This window comes from Rhinolophus hipposideros (genome assembly GCF_964194185.1).
Source record: "Rhinolophus hipposideros genome assembly, chromosome: 15".
NCBI lineage: Eukaryota > Metazoa > Chordata > Mammalia > Chiroptera > Rhinolophidae > Rhinolophus > Rhinolophus hipposideros.
Genome location: NC_138061.1, coordinates 56,263,100 through 56,286,379, shown reverse-complemented (window position 1 = coordinate 56,286,379; position 23,280 = coordinate 56,263,100). Strand labels below are relative to the sequence as shown.

The 23,280-nt window shown below is 50.5% G+C and overlaps 1 protein-coding gene across 13 annotated transcripts; it reads right to left on the bottom strand.

The window, feature by feature from the left end:
• Positions 1 to 201: 201 nt before the first annotated feature.
• On the bottom strand, positions 202 to 23,046 carry PRXL2A (peroxiredoxin like 2A). 13 transcript variants are annotated; one of them, XM_081074961.1, is made up of 8 exons: positions 22,873 to 23,036; positions 22,154 to 22,340; positions 21,739 to 21,954; positions 11,736 to 11,898; positions 9,942 to 10,033; positions 6,585 to 6,725; positions 5,757 to 5,921; positions 202 to 3,101 (listed from the first exon to the last, which is right to left on the bottom strand). In XM_081074961.1, exons 4-8 carry the CDS (start codon positions 11,878 to 11,880, stop codon positions 2,988 to 2,990), a joined length of 657 nt encoding a protein of 218 aa, XP_080931087.1. In that variant the 5' UTR covers positions 11,881 to 11,898; positions 21,739 to 21,954; positions 22,154 to 22,340; positions 22,873 to 23,036; the 3' UTR covers positions 202 to 2,987. The 13 variants fall into 13 exon arrangements, with proteins under 13 accessions (XP_080931087.1, XP_080931097.1, XP_080931095.1 ...); XM_081074971.1 differs by having other exon boundaries at positions 21,739 to 21,946; XM_081074969.1 differs by having other exon boundaries at positions 11,736 to 11,915; positions 22,873 to 23,028.
• Between the last annotated feature and the right edge of the window lie 234 nt (positions 23,047 to 23,280).

Below are 23,280 nucleotides of genomic sequence, written 5' to 3'. Positions count from 1 at the left end.
AATCTTCCTTCTGTATTTCTACGTGTCTCATGAATTCTTTCACAATCTGAGAGCGAACAACCCCTACCGCCTCTTCCCCACACCTCACCTTCTTTACCCAGCTTCCACCCCAGTGGTATGCCTGCCTTTGGGAAAAGAGAGACCAAGTAGCCACTGGCATTTTCTCACCCGTTTAAAAAAGAATTTTTTTTTTTTAATTTTAAAATAGTCATGTATGTGAAAAGGGCACTGCTTTTGAGAACTCAGTGTATTGGGGAAGAGGACATCCAATCAAGTAAACAAAACAGACCAGACTCCTCCTTGTTATCCCATACCTACTATTTCCTTTCCCTCTGGCCATATCTTCATTCCGGACTTGATCCTCCCTGAAATGACCTCTTTACTTGACCACCTATCCAAATCTTGTCCACCTTCAAGCTTCAGTTCCACCCAGGATCCCCCCACAACCATGTCCACACCTGACCCTTGCCACCTAAAGCCTATTTTCCAAAACTCATCAGAGATAATTAGGAGCAGCCTGGTTGTGGGTAACTTAAGGTGTGAGCACTGGTCTTCCAAACGTGACACTGAGTTCTTTTACGATGGTTCTCAACCTTGGCTGCATGTTGGAATCACCGAGGAGCTTTAAGAAATATTGTTGCCTGGGTCTCATCCCAGAGATTCTGATTTAACGGGCCTGCGTGTGTGGCCTGAGCATCAGAATTTTTTTAAACTTCCCTAGATGGTTCGTTACACTGTGTATCCAAATTGAGAACTATCAGCTTTCCAGCAAGGACTCTTTGTTGCATTCTCCAGGCAGTTTGCATCATTATGGATTCTCAATTTGTTTATCAAATAAAGGAACCTGTTTGTGCTTGTCAGAAGCTTGCTAAAATTTCAAGCGCAAAGCTCACAGATATTAATCTCTTGATTTGTAGGGCTCTTGAGATTCTTGCTTTTCAAAGCGTGAGCCATGACCAGTAGAAGGTCAACATCCTCTAGAGCTTATAAGAAAGGCAGACTCCAGTCCCAACCGTCCTGAGAACTGTAAAGCTTTCAGCACAAATGATTTTGTCCACCCCTACACTAAAAGACTTGAACAAACGCTAGCATAGTTTCCAGCAGTTGAAGGCTGTTTCCCTGGGACAACCCAGCCCTTCCTTGAGTCCCTGCCTGGGAAAACTCAAGGCTGCCAAAAGAATTTACTGTTTGTCCAAGCCAAACACCTGACCGTAGGTCTCTGACCTCCCTTTTCTTAGAGCATTCATTTGAAAAAACTTACAATTGTAAATCCTTTCTGTCCCTTTGAGATGTATGTCTGTGTATCTCCCGAAACCCAGGAGTGTCTCTCGCAGGGACATGGGGACCACCCTTCTAAAATGTAATCATCAGGACTGACAGGGCTCCATCTCCCAGTCTCTGTGGGAGGGAAGCCTCACGTGATAAATTAACCAGTTAGTAGACCCAGATAGCCTAATCACACGGACCAATCCCCCCAACACGCTTTTTGTAATTTTCCACTTCCCTGACTGCTCAAGCCCTCGCATGTTCCCTCTTCCTAATCCTTCATTCTCCCTTTAAAATTCCAATCACCTCTGCACAGATCCCAGTTGAGCAAAGTTTTATACTGAGGCTTCTCCCCTACTGCAGTCACTACTGAATAAAATCTGCCTTCACTGCTTTTAACTGGTGTCTGGCTTTGTTTTTCTTTAACAGTCTCCATTTTAACAAGATCCTTAGGAGATTTGCATGCACATTGAAGTTTAAGAAGCATTGTTTTAGAATATTTATCATTTCCCTCAATGACTTCTAATAAGCAGCGCTGAATGGTAGACAGTAATTATTATGCCTATTTTACCAGTGAGGAAGCTGAGAGCCAGAGCTTTTCTCAAAGTCAGACAGTTAAACTAGAACTTGAACCCACTTCATGACTCAATCTGGTGCTCTCTCCGTAACGCCATGAAAATCAGAGCGAGAAGACCCACTGCACGTGAGGACCCAGGAGTAAAACAGCTGGTGAAGGAAATCACAATAAGGTTTCTCTTTATGCATGCATTGCTGAAATGTCCTCGTAGGCTCTACTCTTCTTTAGTTGCAAGAGAGCCATTTCAGAATCAAGTGTCTTCTAGGCACCAAAGAACTCTCATCTGAGTTATCCTACTAGGAGCTGGAGTCCCCGGATCAGTTACTTGGGGATGAGTCACCGCCGAGTGGGCTGTCTGTCGTGTGCAGACGCCCCACCCTCACAGGCCATGCACACACCTGCAGCCACTGCCACGTGAAGTCACACCCAGTAACACTCTTAGTCCTGAACCGGCCACCTTACCCCATCCACATGGAGAACACTGGGTTTCACGTTCAGGACGATTTATATTCAGCCATCATTAGGGTAAACATTTTTAGATGAAAAAACTTATTTACAGACAATTTCTGATGCATAATTTTATTAGAGTCAGTGATGATCATTTCTTCCAGAAAAACAAACCTCTGAGGTCAGAATGGAAGACAATGAAAAACTAGATTTCACTTTATAATCTACCTTTATCAAGCCATCCAGAGCACATCAGTACCTTAATATTAGTATTATTTAAACATCATATAATAAGTCATTAATAGAAAACACACAAGCCAAAACCTTGCATCTTTAATCTTCAAGTCAATCATTAACTTTTTTTAGATTTGTAAAGACACGAAAATAAAAGTCATTTCAAATAAGAGCACTCAGACACCATATATGGTTGTAAAGGGATCCACTTTGAGCCTCTTATTTTCCCGATTTTCACTGAAATAACCCTCACTCTTTTCTTAGATTTTTATCAGTCTTGTTTGGAGGCTATTTTGTCTTATTGAGCCTAAACAGAGTACAGTATTAAAATACATCAATGATCTATACTGAGAACGTGGCATAAGTGGGTTTCTAACTCTTTAGGGACGTGAGTGGAAACATAACATCCTGTGAACACGGGTGCGAGCCCCTAGTTATCCCTGAGCTGAGCAGTTTCACACAATCATTTTTTCTCTGAGGCTGAAGTCTGTGGTTTGATCTTCCTAGCAGCTTCCAGAACAGAAACTGGGTTTACCTTATCTCCGAATTCTTTTTCTCGATGCTCAAGAAGAATGCCCTAGAAGGAAAGGAGAGGGTGCATCAATCCTTACTGAGTCATTCATTCACGAGACAGACACTGAGCAGCAGCCATCTGTGAAGCCCTGTGCTCAAGACAGCAGGGGACAGAGAATGAAGCCTGCTTCTGCCCTGGAGGAGTTCAGTGTCCTGGAACGGCAGCTCAGGCGACGGCTATATCACAACATTGGGACTGCACTAGCCACTCTGGGAGCAGGACGTCAGCAGTGATCAAATGTAATCAGGGGGTTGGGGAAGGCTTCACAGAATATAAAGCAGGACAGGTACCTAGGATGTCTACTGAGAGAGGTGAGGTCACAACATTCCAGGCGAAGAGAAATGAATGAGCTTACATAGAAGAGCAGAAAGGTGTGAAGTGGGGCTTAGAGGTCAGACCTTGGCAGGTGTTGAATGACCATCTGAAAGGGGAGACCCTCTCTTCACTTTAGTTTTCCTAACAAACTGAAGGCCACTCACTTTTGACAGTATGAGGCAAAATGCACAGGACACCCCGAAGTACCCTAAAGTGGTAAGAAAGGAAAAAGGAATGTGTTTGCAATCACACCAAGGAATCCTTGTTAAAGAGTTCTTGGACCCGTGACATCTGGGAACTCAAAAACATCAACATCTGTGAACATGTTTCTTGTGTGGTTATTTATAAACAGAAAGTCCTACCACACTGTGGAGACAACAGGGAAGCTGATTTACATATAAACATATAAAACTATATAAAGCACTATGCAGACATTAAAGATACAGAGGAAGACTACACATGAGGAAAGGTTCATAACACACTGTTAAATGAAAAAGAACGTCTCGTTTAGTAAGACACCGCTTTCTAAAAAGAAAACCCAGGGCCGCTCAGCCCAGCTCTGTTCTAAGGGGTTGTGTGTGGTGTCTGAGCTTATAGAATGGCTCTTCCTACCTCCTCCTGTCTCGTTTTCAAATTTTCTATGTGGAACACATTACTTCTTTAAAGTAGTTATGCTTTAACGATTATTATTACATGAGAAATCCCCACTGAGTGGCAGCTGGAACGGTGGGATTGCAAACACTCTGCTCTGAAGAAACATGGAGGCGAGCCCTGAAGCTCTGCCAGCCCAGTCAATCTTCCACCAGGAAAGGAGGCAGGAGCTCCGGGGGCACCAACAAAGCCAAACACCACACCTAGCAACAACAGGGGCATGCCAGCCAGGCTGGGGGAGCCCGTGGGCACCAGATGAGTCACTGCCAAGCAAGAGAAGGCTGGCCGGTGAGCCCAGCCCTGCCCTGGAGGCCGAGGGCAGTCAGAAATGGGCAGGGGTAAGGAATCCCAGAATGCCCGAGTGGGACGAGGCGGAGCGATCCTCTGGGGACGGGGCTGCCCGAGCGCCAGGGCTTCTGGAAGGGGTCTTTGGGAACTACCTCTGAAGAGAGACTACGGCAGGGGCTCTGGAGCAGGGCAGGTCTGAGTTCCTGAGCTGCATTTCCACTGTACCACTCACCAGCTGTGTGTCTTTGGCTGAGTTACTTCGTATCTCTAGGCCCATTTCCTTACACGTAGATAAGGATAAAAATACCTAACATCGCAGATTAGTTATGAAGAAGACATGAGATGACGTATCTGAGCACCTAGAACAAGGCCGTTATCTCTAAGTCACTTTGATATATTTAGCAGAAAGTTAGCAAAGAGGTCTATGTTAAATCAGATAACAATTCGTGCTAGATTCTAACATAGGCAAGCAAAAGCAGTTGCCAAGGTTTAAAAGAAAGAGGTTAGAAACGAAGCTTAAAAAGGAAGGATTTCTATTCCGATTCACTTTTATTCCTCCCAAATTGCAAAGAGTACTGTGCAATTACCAGTGTTAGCAGTGAGATCCACCAAGGCAGACAAGCCTGTCTCTTTACAGATGAGGCCAAGTGGAACGTCACGCTGAGGCTGGAGAGACAGGCCTAGCAGTCGGGATCGGCTCTACGGCTCCCTGCCAGACCCTTGAGCTGGCATCCACTTTCCCCAGCCCCGCTCTGAGTCCGGGTGGCCGCTGCTGGCACTGCCCTCCAGTGCGGGGACATCACCATGGCTTGAGGCTGCCTGCCGTCTGACATGGAGCCTCCTGGGCCCACAGACTCCTCAGCTCTGCACACCTTTCCCCAGGGTCCCCATGCTACGCTGCATCTTCATTCCAGGGCCCAAGGCAGCTTGTCTGATGAGAAGTCTATTACCCTCTGCGGACAGTCCGGATCCTAGGACCCCGCTAAGGAAAGCACCAGTTTTTAATCCTTCTTTCCCCTTCACTTTTCTCTGCTAATCATCCTTGATGACCTGGGAACACTGCAAAGAAGTACATTCTTGATAGAGGAATGACTATGCTTTTGTTCACGCCGAGAAAACAGAATTTGACATCAGAAAACCTGAGTTCAGGTCCCGGCAGAGCCACTGATGAGCCGTGCTGCCCGTGCCGTCGCTCACCTCACCTGCCAAACTCTGACTGTCTATGATGTTACTGTGAGGAGACGGGGGAGAAGGACGGTTTCCCTCTCTCCCCCTTCCCCATGTTCCCTGGCTTTTTGGAAGGAAGGCTGGGAGACTCCAAGTAGGAAGAGTCAGCCCACACTGGGGTCTCACACTCACAGACACCGACACCTGCAGACTCACAAGTGAACACTAGGGATTTACCTGCTTTCCTGATCCCATGACAAAAACTCCCCCGAGGATAAAGCCTTCGCCTTCCAAGTTTCCAGAGAAGCCTCCGTTTCGGGCCCGGAAGAAGTTGTTCCAGACACCCAGCCGGACAAATCCCATAAACATCATCTTCCGCCTTTGGGGACCGTAGAATTTTTTCTGTAGGAGTGAGGACAGACCCCATGTGAGTAGCCTGTATGCCTGCCTCCCCCGGGTAGGAAAGGTTGCGCACAGGGCGCTGGTTTTCACACAGAGATCCAAAGCCTGCCGGTTCATGTCCTCCCCGCATCCACACACACACACACAGAGCCCCCAGCCAGGGGCAGTTACAACTGCCCGGGGACAAAGCCTCCGATCTCAAGGCAGGCCTGACCTAGGGAAACAGACCTAGACCTGAGCTCTGACTCTAGCCTATTGCTAAAGACGAACAGGGTTGCCATGCCTGCTGGGTGATAACAGTTCTACATCCTGCACAGATGAGAGCAGAGGGGAAAGAAACATGGCTGCCATGAGTTAAGGGACAGGAGCCTATGCTGGGCCCCCAAATGCATGGTGGGGGAACCCTGATGGAGTCTCAGCTATTTCCTAGGCTCTTGTTCCCAGGTGGACAATTCAGCAAGGGCTCAAGTAGTAAGTGAGAGGGCGGTATTTTTAGTGTCCAAGCACGCTCTGCTCAGAGGACTGGGAGAGCCCCTGTGAGTTCAGGGTAGCTGAAAGGGAGCTCAGTGTCCAGCTCCCGGCCAGACACAACCTGGGCCACTGAATCCATAGCTGAGCACAACCCTCAGCCATCTGTGTCTGACACGCTCACGGCATACGCACCTTTTCATCCAGGAAGATTTCTCCTTTGAAATAAGGCTGGAAGTCCTTCACTTCAGTCTTGATCTGTTCCTTCACCACTGCATAGAGGGGGACACCCAGCTCGTCCAACTTGGGCTTCAGCGAGGACAGGTCTGCAGCCTCCTGCAGAAAACAAGGGAGGTCAGGGGCACAAACTCCTGTGCTCTGCAGCCACCTGACACCCTCTTCCCTACAGGCCCAGAGTGCGGCTGGCACTGAATGCAGAAGAACAAAGGTGACAAAATGCCAGAAATAATTAAGGCCTGTGTAATCCAGCATAAGAATGTCCCAGCATGGCACAAGGCTCCGTTATAGGGCGTCGGGTCAGCCAGGCTTCTCATCTTCTCCCCGGTGGGAAGGAGAGGCCAGGCTCCTGTTCTGGGTGTCCTAACCATGGCCCGGGCAGCATCCAGCAACTAAGAGTGCACCAAAATGTGTCCTCTTCTCCTAGCTACTACGCTTCTCTCTTCCTCATCTCCTGGCCTCTCCCCTACACTAGACCAAACTAACAGAGCACCTACTGCCCTAACCCCACACAGGTCACGTGAAGAGCTGCCTCCACAACTTCGCTGCGTTGGCTTCCCCTCGCTACAAGAACGTTCCTTCTTTCTCCAGCTCACACCCTACCCTCCAGAAAGGGATCCCTGTTCTATCAAGTTCTCCCTAGCTAGCCCAGCCTGGAATAAAAGCCCGATTCTTTGTGCATATCCAATCTTTCCTGCTTGGTGACTTTTTCTGTACTGGTCTGCGTGTCACCACTGAGTTAAGCACTGTCCCTTGAGTTCCCAAGTGTATCTCATAGTTAGAAACTTTGTCTTCCATTTCTCGTGTCCCTCAGTGCTTTACACGGCTGGATAGTCAGAAGGTACTAGAGACCAGGTGGAAAGATTTGAAGGTGAAGGTGGAAAATGGGGAGACTGCAGCTAAGCTGAAAAGCACAGAAATCCTTGACTCGTGAGCCGCGTGCTGAATGACTAACCGAAACCACACGTGTCATGGTACAGCTTCCAAGTTAAGAACAAATCCCTTTTCATAGTTGGTGTCAGAAATAAAGAAATAGCAGGAAATCCTTTCAAATGCAGCCCACTCTCCTTCAATATACACAAACTGCTGGAGAATGGCAACTACATTTTTCATTTATTTTCTAGAACGACAACAAAAAAGGAGCGCTGGCGAAGCAGAATTCATTACAATGGTTTTACGAAGAGCTTCAGTGAGTGGCAAACCGCTCTAGAGAGGACTCAAGGTCTGATGTGGTCAAAGACCACCCATGCGTGAGATGAAAGGTTCTGTTCACTTTTCCTGGGCTCTTTACTCTGGGTGAGTCACTGTACAAAGCCATGAAGTGGACACTTGGTCACATACCTCTTCCCCAGGCCACTCAAAATAGCCCAGATGGCCATCTGACCGTCCTGTTAGAAATATAAGGTGCCACAAAATGCTCTTTCAGGGCACAGACCAAAGCACTGGAAAACAGGTTATAATTCGAGCAGTGGCTCTGGGAACCTTTTGGGTTTAACTGGCCTTGAGAAATCAAGTCCCGGCAGGTTTCTACATCAGGCTTCTACGTCGGTGTCCTAACAATGTCACAGCAGGCTTCTGTGTCGGTGTATGGAAGCATCGCAGATTTGGAGTGAGAAGCCCTGAGTGTAAACTTCAGCTCCTGTCACAGGCAGAATACTGCCTTCTAAGGACGTCCACTTCCTACCCCCAGGAACCTGTGAAGACGTGTTGTTACACTGCACAGGGGAATGAATGCAGCAGATGAAATTTGGACGGCTCCTTGGCTGACGTTACTGGGGATTACGCTGTATTATCTGGGTGGTTCCCAGGTGGAATCACAAGGATCCTAAAATGTGGAAGAGGATAGCAGACAAGTCAGTGTCACAGCGGACGCCATGTGAGCAAGAGACGCGGCCGACCACTGCTGGCTTTCCACGTGAAGGAAGGGGCTGCGTGCCGAGGAATGCAGGCGGCCTCCAGAAACTGGGAGACGCAAGGAAATTATTTACCCCTGCACCCTCCAGAAAAGTGCAGACCTGCTGACACCTCGATTTGAGCTCAATGAGACCCATTTCAGAATCCTGACCTGTAGAACTGTAAGACAACCAATGTGTTGTTCAAGCCACTGAGTTTGTGACAATTTGTGACAGCAGCAGTAAGAAATTAACACACCTCCCCACAGCAGTGTGACTGTGTCACACCCTCTAAACTTCAGTTTCCTCCTCTACACAATGAGAATAACAACAACGAGCTGTATTTTCCAGGGATATAGGAAGGGATCAATGAGACAACAAGCATGAAAGTGCCCTGAATGTAAGTGACAGCTGGGCATCATGTCACTAAGTAGCTTCCTTGCCAGCCCAACCACCAAGCAGGAACGAGACCTGCAAGGCTGGAAGGAAATGCCTGAGGGTCAGGGAGGACAAGCAGAAAAGTGACGATGACAACGTGGATGGGCCACGGCCACTACTTAGAAGCAAAGGTGTCTCCAGAGCAGCACTGTCATTCCAGGTGCCCCGAGGCAAGGCAGCGCAGCGAACTCAGAACCTAGGTCTTCTACCACCAAATGACTGTGTGACCAAACCACTCTGTGCCTCGGTTTACCTAACTATAAAGTGACAAGGCTGAATCTGCCTTCCCTGGACAAGCTCCCTCACTAACTGAACAGACGATGATGGCTTCCCTTTGAGGGGTTACCCTGGAGATTGCCCAGTTAAGGAGCCCCAATTTGTGCCAAACTCCCATGCCAACTGTACACACACCATCAACATGACTGAAATCCCACCGAGCTCCAGCTCCAATGCCGAGAGCACAGTGAGGCAACAGAGGCGCACACGCTAATGTGTGGCTCTCAGCGCCCACCAGGGACTCCAGGGGGGCTCCCCAAGAAGGGGGAGACAGGCAGGTGCATTCTGGAAGTGCGACCTGTGCTCCCCCATGCGCTGCAGCTGCACCGCAGGTGAGGGCTGGCTATGCCCGTGCCAGTGACAGTCCAGACTCCTCCCTTCAATGAGCAAACCCTGTGCTGAGTGAGCGTCGGGAACATGGACGTGGACCTAGTCCTCGTCCTTGATTAAATGGGAAGACAGTCCAAGGGTGAAAGGGCTTGAGAGTAGTAAAGGGAAGTCAGGTACATGGCTAACCCCAGGATATGGTGGGTGGTTAAATAAATGAAACAGAGAATAAGTCAAAAGAAATACTTAGAGCAAGTACCAGAGAACGGGCCAGAGCTAAGGAAAGGCTAGCGTGGGCCTGAGGGTCCTTGTTCCGGAGGGAAAGGCAGTGGCTCCCACTTGCCAGGACCCTGTTCTCCGAGCAGATCCTCAGTGCACTCACCTCTCGACAGAGAAAGCAGCCCGGCCTCCGCACCGCCATAATCACAGCGCCATTCTTTTCCCAGAGCTCCTTTGCTTTGAAAGTTCTTGGTTCTGGGGAAAGGAACAGGGAATTCAGTATCATCTCTAGCCAGCCCCACCCCACCTCGCCCTCTCAGCAGTGGGTAAACGGTACCAGACCTAGCAGGAGGCCTGGACAGGCATTTCACAAGGGGGAAAGCACACAGGAAACAGTCATCCTCGCAGGATCCTACCAGATACCCCAAAGGCCTCTCCCCCATGAAAATCTATTTGCAAACATGAACATCCCAAGCTAAACTATTTCTGGAAAAATGGCAAATTCCTTTGCTGGTATCAACAGACTGTAACAATCCTTTAGGGCAGATACATGGCCAAAACCTGAAAGAGATCTTGTACTTTGGCCAAGAAAACCTCCACTCCTAAAAAAAGTACTCAAAGGGATTAAGTCAACAGGAATTAAATTTTATTTTTACCCTAAATATGTTAACTGCAATCTAATCCACAGGGGAGGGTAGATGACACCTAAGCAGGAAGTGCTGTGGGGCAGGACAGCGCTGCAGCTTGTGGCCTCGGCATGCTGTCTCCCCCTGGCCCTGTTTCCTCCTTTGTAAGCGCAGCTGTCTAGCAGCTCCACTTTGGGCTGCAGGGAGTAGTAACAGACTGGTATGAAAAATGCTCACCACAGTGTCTGGAAATACAGACTTAGTGAGGGGTTAGTACGTATAAACCCTTATTATGTTAATATTTCTGAGAGGAATCCATATCTCTGTGGGATGTTATACGGGAAAAAAACACCAAAAAAAATTGGGGGGGGGGAAGGGACTGAGATTGGGAATCCCTGGATTAAACAAAGCACAACAGGGCTCTCTCTGCAAGCTTCCTATTTCCTGACTAAGGTGACCTCCTTCATAAATTGCAGTCACGTTCCTGCCTTCCCTGGACAAGCTCCCTCACTTACTGAACAGACGATGATGGCTTTCCTTTGAGAGGCCACCCTGGAGATTGCCCAGTTAAGGAGCCAAACTCCCATGCCAACTGTACCCACACTACAGCACGACAGAAATCCCCGAGCTCCAGCTCCAATGCTGAGAGCACAGTGAGGCAACAGAGGCGCACATACTAATGTGTGGCTCTCAGCGCCCACCAGGGACTCCAGGGGGCTCCCCAAGAAGGGGGAGACAGGCGGATGCATTCTGGAAGTGCGACCTGTGCTCCCCCATGTGCTGCAGCTGCACCGCAGGTGAGGGCTGGCTATGCCCATGCCAGTGACAGTCCAGACTCCTCCCTTCAATGAGCAAACCCTGTGCTGAGTGAGCGTCGGGAACGCGGACGTGGAGACACAGTGCTTCTCAGATCCAGAGGCCCAAGTCCTCAGAAAACTCTCTGGAATGGTCAGCTTAGTAAACAGTGGTATGATGTTACTAAATACTATGGAGCAATTATCATTGCAGTTAAAGGGACAACAATAGAAAGTGAAAAATGCTTTTGGTAAAAAAAAAAAAAAAAGTGAAAATGTAAAATATCACGTACACCACGATCACAACTATATAATAATATGTAAACATGCAAAAGAATGTGCAAAAATAAAAATGATTATCGTGTTGGGGGAATGGAATTATCAGTCATTTAACAAGTATCATTAAATGTTTCCTAATGTTGTTATAATACGTTTTCAATTAAAAAAGAAATAGCCCTTTTTTATACAGGAGAAAAATAAGCAAGGCTGCATCCCAGCGCCTTGGAAAAGTACTGAGACCAGGGGGTCACTGCTTACCCTTCCCCAGTGTTTTCAGGTCTATTTCCTCCAGATACTCCAGGGTTGCTCGCTGGGGCTTGGACAGAAATACATCTGTGTTGGCCAGGAGAAGTGCCAGGGCGGCAGCCCCCAGGGCCCCCGCACCAATCGACCACATTCCCATGGAGAAGAAACTGGGATCCTGGAGGAAAGACATTTCTGGAGATTGAGAGGAAGGAAGACCACGTTACTGCTCTCACAAAACAGCTGGAATCTGATCTCCCAAAGTGCAAGGCTCTAGCTGGGCGGCCAACCAGGAGGCCAGAGGCAGGGGAGGCGGAGCAGCAGCGTCCAAGGTGGGACTGAACGAGGGCTGTGGGGCGCCTGGCATTGCAAGAGGTGGTCATACACCAGACGCACGGCGGCTCCTGGCCCAGGAGCTCACCAGCGAGGCAGGAGCGATGACAGCAAGAACAGACGCAGACGCTTGCTTCTCTTGCTGCTCCCTCTCGCGTGCCCAAGGTTGTAGCTCCCCAGCCCGTAGTGCTCACCCATGCCGTGTCCCTGGGGGCAGACTATGGCCTCCTGCCCCTCCTCGTCAATGCCGGTCTTTCCTTCACAAACCCGGAGTCTCAGCTATCATCTCCCCGGGGACGGCAGCTTTCTCTTCTGTGATCAGAGTACACTTACCTCATCCCGCCCAGCATGCTGTTCTGTTACCCTACCCTTCTTCCTCTTTAGTTTGTGAATCCCTTAGAAATAGACCATATCCTACTCATCCAGCCTCAGACGGTTCCCAGCAGGACCTCACTTATGGTAGGCAGGCCATCTCAGCACATTTCTCCCAACTGAGAAGAGCTGAATTTTTACTCATTGAACAAATAAAACAGGCTCACGGTGAAAACAAAACAAAACCGAAAAAGAAGCAGTGCCTAAAACCATAGCCAACAAGAAAGTGAATGTCTTCCGAACGTCTACCACCTACATTATACAGCTGAACAGACATGGCCATTATGAAACACCAGTGTCTAATCTGGTATTTTTCTCCTGTAAATAGAACGACACAGGTGTCTGCTGAATGAAGGGGGTAGAGACAGAGGGTAGGCATATGCAGGGAGGGGCGTCTGTTTCGGAGGGGCTGGGCAAAAGATGTCTGCATCAAGGGGGGGGGGGAGGGCTCTGCAACTGCAGCAGAGCTGCAGGGGGGTCCTGCAGAGCCAAGTCCACACTTGTTCCAAGCTCCTGCGCGGTGCCTCACTGAGGCTTCTCTAGTTGGGAAGCCTTGTGCTTCTGGGTGGGAGCCCCTGGAAGCAGCCGCTCTCCGTAACAGCAGCAGGTACCCACCAGCATGCCTTCAACGGACAACCACTGACAATACCTATTTTTGCACTTGGCCCTGTCACCATCCTAGGATCTGACTTACACTGGGGCCCTCCTCCCGATAAGTGCCAGCATGATTCTGTGTGCTGAGACACCAGGCACAAGGCTGTGTGTGTGTGTGTGTGTGTGTGTGTGTGTGTGTCCCACCTCACCAAAGAGTTACTTCTCCCCAGGAGGGCTTGCCTGGGGAGAGGACGTCTCCAAATTAAGCAAAAGTCTGGCGACCTGCATGTCACTGCCAAGGGAGAGGGGGCTGCCATGAGGGGGACTGGGAATAACTTGGTGGTGATGACTTAGGGAAGAGAAGGGCAGGCCAGACTAGTGTTTAAGCCAGCCTGGGCAGTGAAGATGTGAGTTAAGAAATAAAAGGGAACTTCTGGGCGCGGGTGGGGTGACCAAATAAGAACAGCATTTAAGAAAGAGGAATTTTTGCATCTGCGTATTAGGGAAGAGGAAAAAGGGAGGCTGGTCTGTGTGTCGGGGAAGGGATAGTGTGTGGCATCTCTCCTGTGACGGGCTCAAGCTGTAACCTCACTATCAGAACGTGGTCCCACAGACTGGCGGGGCTGGCATCACGTAGAAATGCAGCATCTCAGGTCTCACTAAGGAATCATAAAATGCATTTCAATCAGATTGCCAGGCAATTCACATGCGCACTGAAGTCTGAGACGCATTGTTTTGGAGCAAAGAATTCCAGGTTTTGTGCTTGGTTGGCCCCGAGGGCAGGCTGGCCTTGGAGAGCTGGGCCTGCTCCAGGCCCCGCTTCTGTTCCCTCAGCTCACTGTGGGAGGGCAGCAACGGCGACAGCGGGAGTCAAAGATGGAACACATCTCGCCTCTGCCTGGAGTGTCCTACCCCATTCGTTCTATTCTTCAAGGCTCAGACTCCCCTTCACCACGTCTTCCTGGACGTTCTGCCTGTCCACGCCATGGTACTGTGCTCCAACTGTACCCATGAGCCTTCTAATGTGCTCAACACAAGATTTGGACTTATCTGCCAGTTTTCTTTTCTTTGACTCTGTTCCTCAATTTCTCCCCTGCCTAGGAGAGTGCCTGTTTGGTACACAGTGGATTCTCCACAAATGTGCGCTGAGACGAATTCAGCAGAACTGAATGATGAAGATGACAACTTTGGAGAACCAAAGTTCTTGGGTCAAGCAGGAAGGAACCTTCCACGGGCTGGCTTCCAATTCTTTTACGTGGCAAAGTTACTCATTACTGGATTACAGTAATGTGTGGATAACAGAACAATTACGAGGAAAACCACAACTCTCACCTGCCTGCTGTAAACAAGAGATTCCCCAGAGCTTGAAACAATTTCTGTACCCTGATGCACTTCTCCAACGTCCCTGGATTTCCAAAATGTGTGTATGACGCAGGAGCACATGGCGTGGGCTCTGATCACAGACCTGACAACATTTCTGCATCAGTACGCAAAGGCCAGCGTACATCTACCCTACAAAAGGCACTGCTTCAACTCCTGGAACACATGAGTGCCCTTCAGGGAGTCCAGCGACCCTTACAGCCAGCGCCACAGCCCTCCCACACACCGTGCCGATTCTTAGAGGCGAACAGGCTCCAGCAGCCGTCATCCAGCCTGCTAGCTCAAGAGTACAAGGGAAATCAGACTCGACTAGACTCAACATTTATCCAAACATTTGTCAGCACTGACCTGTCCAATAAATGGCCATTTAGGGGGACATAAAACTAAATGATACACAGTGCTCAAGGAGATACAGGCCTGGTACACAGATAACAAAATTCACGTGGAAAGGTGAGGCAGCTTGGTGAACAAAAGGTGAGGTACAAGGCAGCCATATGAACATGCGGCTATGGCAGAGCAGGCTGAGAGCTAGTTACATCTGCTCTGGGCAGCCATGGAAGCACCCAGAAGGAAGTGGCTTTGGAGCCGATGTAGGACCCTGGGGGAAGAGCTAGGTCAGGCCCAGAATGAATAAAGCTGGGCAGCAGCAGGCTGGCTGGGGCAACTGTCAGCACTGAAGGCACTCTGAGAATACAAATGTCCATGTCCCAAAGTCCCCTCGTTCTCTACCTCAAGTTCAAGAGCTGGAGTATAAGCTGTGGACTGCAAAACCACCAGGAGCATGTTTACTACCCCACCCCAACCCTAGCTATGATCAGAAAGTGTGGGCAGAGACTCACCCCTTTGGGGAGCACGGACCCCACCCTCAGGCCTTTGGCACCAACATGCGAGAGGCAGGCTCTCCAGGAACATACACCCTGGTGGGCCGCTAACAGCTGCCAGTGGGAAGCAGTGAAAACTGACTTCGGAAACACCTATGGAGAGTATAGTGTGTAGGTCCAGCCCCTCAGCCAAGCCCCCCTGAGCTACAAAGCAATTTGCTCCCGGCCTGTCTTGGAGCAGGTACTTGATGCACCTTACTCGGAATCCCAAATCCCAGCTATTCCCATCCACAAAAAGGGGAGGGGGTACAAGTAGCCCCAATATCTAAATGGGACAATGCACTTTCACATGGGTCTCCAAGGCTACTAACTAGAGATAGGGAGGCCAGGAAACCAGCCTTTATTTAGTGTCATTCAACATGCGTGGCCTACTTTCATTCACTCAACAGTCGTACAAGGGAGAAGAGATGATTCTGTTTGACAGCTGACAACACTGGAGGTCAGTGCCTTCTCCAGTGTCACAGAGCCAGCAGGCACCAGTGCTGCAACCCAGACCCCGGTCACTAGGATTCCAAAGCCTGTAGTCTTTCTACTGTCACATCTTGCCTCCTACATGTTCATTTGTGGGTTTCTGGTGATCAAGGGGTATGATCACTTTTGTCTTAAAAAAAAAAAATTTAAGTAGCTCATCTTAGTTTTTCAGTCATCAAATAGTCAAAGCACATTTACTCTAAAGGAAATTTACCATATGACAGATGTCCCTTTCTGTTTCCTCCCCTTTCTAGCCCCTTCCCTTAAGGAAAGGGTCAGGTTCTCTGAAAGATAATAGCAAGGTTGTTGACAGAAGAGCCAGTCCCCACCTGACACAGCTACAGTATTCAGTTCCCCACTGTGGGACTCATCTGATCCGTCCTCTCCCACACAAGAAGGTGAAGCGTGATAAGACCACAAACCAACAACAGCTGTGTCCGCTCAGAGTAGCAGCTCTGCTCTCGGAAGAGCATGGGGCTGGGGAGAGAAAACCCAGCTGGGCTCCCTGGGCCAAGTGGGATTGATTCCACCACCCCCGCCTCATTTTCCTCAACGCCAAAATGAGGGGGTTGGACAAAGTTAATTCTAAGATTCCTAAAGCACCCCAGCGACATCCATCAGAAACAGCTTACTCTGCAGTCCGCACATTTTTGGTTCCTCATCATAACTCTACTTGCTTCTCCCGTTCCTTCCCTGCAGCCCAGAACTTCACGAGGTACCTTCCCTCCCCCACACAGGGCCCCTTGCCCCCCATCCTTGAGCAGTTCAAACCTGGGAACAAAGCACTCACCATCCACACACAGCGTCCACACTCCCGGCTCTGCTGCCAGGCTGACCCAGCTGCCCGCAGGCTCCAATCAGGCGGCAGGGCGGGATGGAGGGCGGGGTTTAGTCTGCCACCACCACCGAGGGTCCTAGCTCACTGCCTCCCTGGGCAGGACCCAGCCACCCAGAAACCCTGGCGCTCCTTCATCTGCCTGTAGTCAATTTCCAGAAAACATCAAATTGGAAAGCTGCCAAGGCCCCCTAGCCCTTCAAAAAGTTGAGCAAAGTCTGAGTCATCGGCAATCATGCAGATAACATTTATCAGGTGCCAACAGTCTCCCTCTCTGCTATCCAGTGTGCACTAATGAAGTGAAGTCCTTGACACAGCCCAGGGGTCACACTAACTGAAATCAAAGGAAGGTGTCCCTTTCTCCGTGGCTGCTTTCTCCAAGCCGGCCCCTTGCCCCATTCTTCACCCACATCCAGGAAGTCAGCTGGCACCACTGAGGCCCCTCACCAGCTGTCTCTTCTTTACCTCCTTTTGCCTTCCCCTATTGTCTGCCACTGAAGTGGCTCCTCTCAACCCACACTCCCGTCCTAGGCGACCTCACCTACTTCCAGCACTTCACGCACCACCTTGGTACTGACCTCCAGGCTCCTATTGCTGTTCCTGACTCAGTTTCCACTTGGGGATTCTGCAGGCTCTCTCTGCTGCACTAGGTCCAGAAGTAACCTCCACTAAAGTCAGTTTCTTTGCCAGAGTTCCCCCGCTCAGTGAATAACACAAGCATCCAGCCAACTGCTCAAGCCAGAAATGCAGAGTCCTGCTTTACTCTTCTTTCTCCCTTGCTGCCCACATCTAATCATTCTGGAAAATGCGTCTGCTACCCTCATCTTCTTAACTTCAGAGCTGCAGCCCATGCCCAGGCCCCAAATACTCCGTACCTGGTCTATTTCAGTAACCACAGACCTGAGCTTGGCTTTGCGCTAGTCAGTTCTGCTACAGCTTGCTCTTCACGTTGTGGCCACGGCAACTGTCACACACCCGCCCTGAAACCTCCTTCCCTTACTTTTGGACTCTCACCCACAATCAACTCCTCAGCACATCAACGGGGCCCCTCCCAGCCCAGCATTGCGCCTCATCCCTGCTACTCCAGTGCCCTCGCCAGGCCACTCAACATGCAAGGACTAGAGCATGTTTTGTTAGGCTCCGCACTGCTGCTCCTGTTGTTTCCTTCACCCAGAATGCCCTTCTGTCCCATGCCAACTAGGTAGAGGCCCAGCACAAGTCACACTTTCTCGCCAAAGCCTTTCGGGAAAGCCCCGACAACTGACCTCTGATTATATAGCATGCATGCATGTGCACACACATACCTTTGCACATTGCACTAGCAAATGGACTTAGTGTATCTGAGGTATTTACAGGCCTGTCTACACAATATGGTGGAGCAATCTGAGGGCAAGGGCCATTGTCTTATTCATTCCTGCATCTCCAGCACTGAATATAAATCCTGGTAATTAGCAGGCATTACATGTTTAGTGAAAGAATATGAATTTTACTCTTTACACTCCACAGTGAGGCAGAGTTGGGGCTAATTCATAACCACCCAATTTCAGCTCAGTATGGAAGGTAATTTTGGACAGTGCTGGCATGACCTTAAAGAAAACACTCAAGCCTGGGGTTTAGGTAACCTTAGGTTGGGTCCTAGTTCTACTGCTCCCCGGCAGGCAATGTGACATAAGCTGTAAAGGCCTATGGGCCTAGGTCTCTCACCTGTACACAGAGGAACTAGAAAGCCTATGAGGTTGTCTCAGCCCTGGCATCCAAAGACTTGTACTGCGTGATTGCGACTCCATTCAGAATGCCATGGGGACGCCTGCCACTACTGCTGTCCTGCTGGGTCTGCATTCTCACTCCCTGATTCCCAAGCCCAACTCCACCCGGTTCAAGAAACCGCCTCTGGGCAGAAACCGATAACTCCTAATAAAACAAAGTACCATCACTGGGTGGGTTAATTCATGCCTCAAACACGTAGAGACAGCATCACATTTAAACACTGAGGGTACGCCTGCCCAGTCCAGCTCCACCCAGGGAATCCTGCCCCCTCAGGATGAGCTGGCTTGAGGCAGGGCCAGGGCAGAAGGAAGAAAGGGAGCCAAAGGAAACTACAGTCCTCGCCTCTCGTCCTCAGGGAACAAGGCCGGAAAGGATGCTTCATCTTCCTCCTTTGCTCTCCTCTAGTCCGCTCTCCTCCCTTCAGAGCTCTAGTTCAGCCCCTTCTTCACTGAGTCAATGAGGAAACTGAGGCCCACAGAAGGGGCTAGCTAGTCCAAGGTCACATCGGGGAGGGCTGCTCAGTGGCTACGCTGGGACTCAGGTCTGGGTCTCCTCACTCCCAGTCCATGACTACTTATTCTGCATTGGACACTCCTGCAAAGCCTGGAACAGTAGCGTGCGTGGTGGGGGTGGGGGGCTCAGGAAGCAGGGGGCCTACAGGTCCTGAAGTCTGCTTGATAGCCTGTAGAATGCTGAACATGAACGCAAAACGGCTCCTGAACAGGGCCTGGGAATCTGGTGGCTAGAGAGAGCACTGCTTCCCAAGCCCAGTGCTTTGCAAGCAGCTCATAATCCCAAGCCAAATGCGTACTTTTTTTTTTTTTAAACAGGACTTTATTGGGGAACAGTGTGTACTTCCAGGACGTTTTCTTTTTTTTCCAAGTCAAGTTGTTATCTTTTCATTCTTAGTTTTGGAGGGTGCCATTCAGCTTCAAGTTGTTGTCCTTTCAGTCTTAGTTGTGGAGGGCACAGCTCAGCTCCAGGTCCAGATGCTGTTGCTAGTTGCAGGGGGCACAGCCCACCATCCCTTGCGGGAGTCAAGGAATTGAACTGGCAACTTGTGGTTGAGAGGACACGCTCCAACCAACTGAGTCATCTGGAAGCTGAGTGGCAGCTCAGCTCAAGGTACCATATTCAATCTTAGTTGCAGGGGGCGGAACCCACCATCCGTTGCGGGACTCGAGGAGTCGAACCAACAACCTTGTGGTTGAGAGCCCACTGGCCCATGTGGGAATCAAACCGGCAGCCTTCGGAGTTAGGAGCACGGAGCTCTAACCGCTTGAGCCCCTGGGCCAGCCCCCAAATGTTTTCTTAAGGGCCACATTGTCCATTCTCAGTTGAGAAGCCATTATATACCTCTCTGCACCACAGTAACAAGGTTCTGTCAATTCTGAGGAATGAGACATGCTCGAAAATGCCAGTTTAGCAGCCTGGTGACAGGGGCACCCGGGGCACTAGGGAATATGCTCCCACCTACCCTTGTCATCAAGTACCACAGAACGAGCCACAGAACATGCAATGAGCTGACTAGCTCTGGTCTCAGATGCCAGATTCAGAAAGTTCCAAACAGATGCTGGAAGCAGAGCAAGAGGACATAATCAGCGACTGGGAAACGCTGAGACACTGCCGAGGGTGAGCAATGTGGGGGCTGTGAGAGGTCCTTTCCTCTGATCAATGATCCTGAAGCCACAGAGACCCTCAAAATATTTGGCCATTCTGCCCCTCGCTTGCACAGCCACCTGACTAGGCTCAGAACACTTGCTCTATCACGCTACATGGGTGTGGGTGGGAAGGTACAGGTGATACCACAAAAGACACGGGGCCTCAGGACAAACATCCTGGGTTCTCACTCTTTGACTCTGAGAAGTCACCTTGTGACTGTCTTAAAAACAGGGCACTTTGAAGGGCTGTCAGGAAGACTGTATGAGAAGCAGTGTGGACATAGGAAAGCACTTCAGAATTGTAAGGCCACATTATCTTTCTCTTCTTTGCAGGGCTTGGATTCATTCATTCGCCTATGATGGCAGGACAACTGAAGAACAAACTTAAAAAAACTGAACAACTTCTCCAGCTGTGTCACTGCAGGCCTGCCTCTTGGGTGGAAGTTCTAGGTCTGCAGGGAGCTCTGGCCTGACCGCCCACTCCCCAACATATACGACCTCGACAATTAACTTTGCGAACTCATCCTAGGAAAAGTGCTACATCCTCATTGCTGAATACCACTACGGTCACCTTCCAAGTACTCCCCTTGGGAAGCTACTTGCAGCGATGCCTGCACCTAGTCCACTCCTCAGAGCAACTTTGGAACTCTTTCTCTGGAATGGCCGTCAGAGCTGTCATCATATTACCCTTGATGTCCTGAGTGTCATCAAAATGTCTTTCTTTCAATATTTCCTTTATCTTCAGGTAAAGAAAGAAGTCAGTGGGGGCCAGATCAGGCGAGTAGGGAGGGTGTTCTAATACAGTCATTTGTTTACTGGCTAAAAACTCCCTCACAGACAGTGCCGTGTGAGCTGGTGCATTGTCGTGATGCAAGAGCCATGAATTGTTGGCGAAAAGTTCAGGTCGTCTAACTTTTTCACGCAGCCTTTTCAACACTTCCAAATAGTGAACTTGGTTAAGTGTTTATCCAGTTGGTACAGATTCATGATAAATAATCCCTCTTATATAAAAAGAAAGTTAGCAACACCGTGACAAGTTCGTGAACTTGTCAGACCTCATACTCCGTGTCCCTTCTGTAACCTGCCAACACCGCCTTCTGCACTAGCAGCACCAGAGAAGGCAAAGGGCACTGCCCAGCTGTGATCTCCCTGTGCCAGGGCCACTGAGCTCAGAAGTCAGGCTGGTTCCCTTCCAGTGCCTCCAGACAATTCTTGCCACACAAGGCTCCACAGAGGAAGACTTGGAGACACTCTGCCCAACATTTCACAAAGACGCAAGTACCCAGCTGGCATGGGAGCTGGCTTATTTCTGGGATACTGACAAAGCATGGGTTTCAAACCCCAGAATTCCAGTCCTCACCAGACATTCCCAGCACCACTGAAGTGACCCAAGCTGCTAAAACATTCATCAGAAACCTCTTCTGTATCCCGCGGGAACAATGCTGAAGATCCCAACTAAATGGCATGCTTTACAAAGGTGATATGGTGAAGGGTCGGACCAATAACTAAAATCGAATTCAAATGCTACACGCTGTAAGAACCTGGACAAGACACTGTGTTGTTTTTTTCGTTTCGGTTTGGTTTTTCTTGCATCAGTAAAATGGGAATAATTCCCCAATTACTTTCCACAGAGTGGCAAGAAGCAAAGGATTAAATGTATTGGGGGTGCTTGGCAAGCTACTTTACAAAGCGTGACATAAATATGAGGTATAATTCTTACTCACTTCTAGATTAGTTGGTGATTGCCCCTAAAATGTTGATCGTACATGAAATGGAGGGTTTCTCATGACTGGGTGTGTTCCATGGAATTGGGGTTCACGTTTTGAATCCCCATTCTCAGTGTCCAGGGCTGGGCCAGCGTAGGAGCATCCAAGAACTGGCTCCCAGACAACGCTTTTCAAAATAAATCTTAAGTGTTCTTTCTTAATTCATCTGCCAAGCTCAAAGGAAAATACATTTAGGTTAAAACAACAACAACAACAAACTAAATCCAAAGTGAAGTCTCGGTAACTGCGCTGTGGAAGGCGCCCGCGTGGTAAGGGAAAGAGGCTCAGTCACCCGGGCCTGACCCCGCTGGCTTTTGGACTCCCCGGTGCGCTCTCTACCCTTAACCCTCAACGACCCTTCCACCTCCCTCACCTCATGGCCTCTGCGACGATCTCGAGGGTCAGTGCTCTGTCCGCCTTCTCCTGCCCAGACTTCAGCTCAGTGTTTTAAAGTGTACAATTGGGCTCGTCCCAGTTTTGTCAGGAGTTTGTAACCAGGGCGGGGGCGGGGGCGAAGGAAGGCTGGGAGGCAAACAGGTGCCTACGAAACTCTGAAAAAGCTAGCAATCGTGGCCCCATGAAACACGTGACCCTCCGGAGGTGCAGAGCGGAGGACGCCAGGTCCCTCAGCCCCACCCGCTCCCCTGCACGCGTCCCGCCCCCGCCCCCCACAGCCGGCAGGCGCAGCCCCGCTCCGGGACCCCCCCCCGACCCCCCCAGTCCCCCGGGACGGACGCTCCAGGACAGAAGTCTCTTCCCAGTTCTTTGTCTCAACGATTCAGGCGGGGCTGTGCCATCAGCCTCACTCAAAGCCTGGGGCGCGGCGGACGGGGCTTCGCGGCGGGTCCCGCCCTGGGTCTCGGCCCCGGGTCTCTGACCCTAAACGCGGGGTTTTTCCACGGACCGCGGCGCGGTGCCGGGAGGGGGCGTCGTCCTCTGGGCGGGGGGGGGGGGCGGCCTCGGGCCCCGCAGGTGCTGCAGCGCCCGGCGGGCTCGGAAGGCGCTTCTCGCCGGCTCCGGACGCACCCGCGGGGCGGGCCTAATAAACCAGCCACCCAATCCGCGTACCACGTTCTGCCTCAGTTTCCTCACCTGCGCCGAGGCGGAGCCCGCCTTCGAGGAGTTCACGTGCCCCAGCGAGCAGCAAATCCGGCCCGCGCTTGCCCCCCGCCAGCCTTCTGTAGTGCGGGACGCAGCGGGCGGGAGAACCGAACTCTCCCCCGCCCCACGGGTCCAGGGGTGGACCCCGCGCAGGCGCGGCCGCCGCGCCCCGCCCACCTGACCCGCCCCGCCCCCGGTGGGAGGAGCTCCGGCTCTCGGCCCCGTAGCCCTTTAGCTCTGCGGTGGTTGCGGAGCGCCGCGCCCAGTCTCCGCGGCCCTGGAGCGGTTCCCTTGTGGTCCCTGGTTGTCACAGCTCTAGCTTTGCCCAGTCCTTCGCGAACGGTGACCCTAGCCTCCTGATTCGTTAGGGACGCTTTCTCGAGTAAAAGGAGGCTCTGG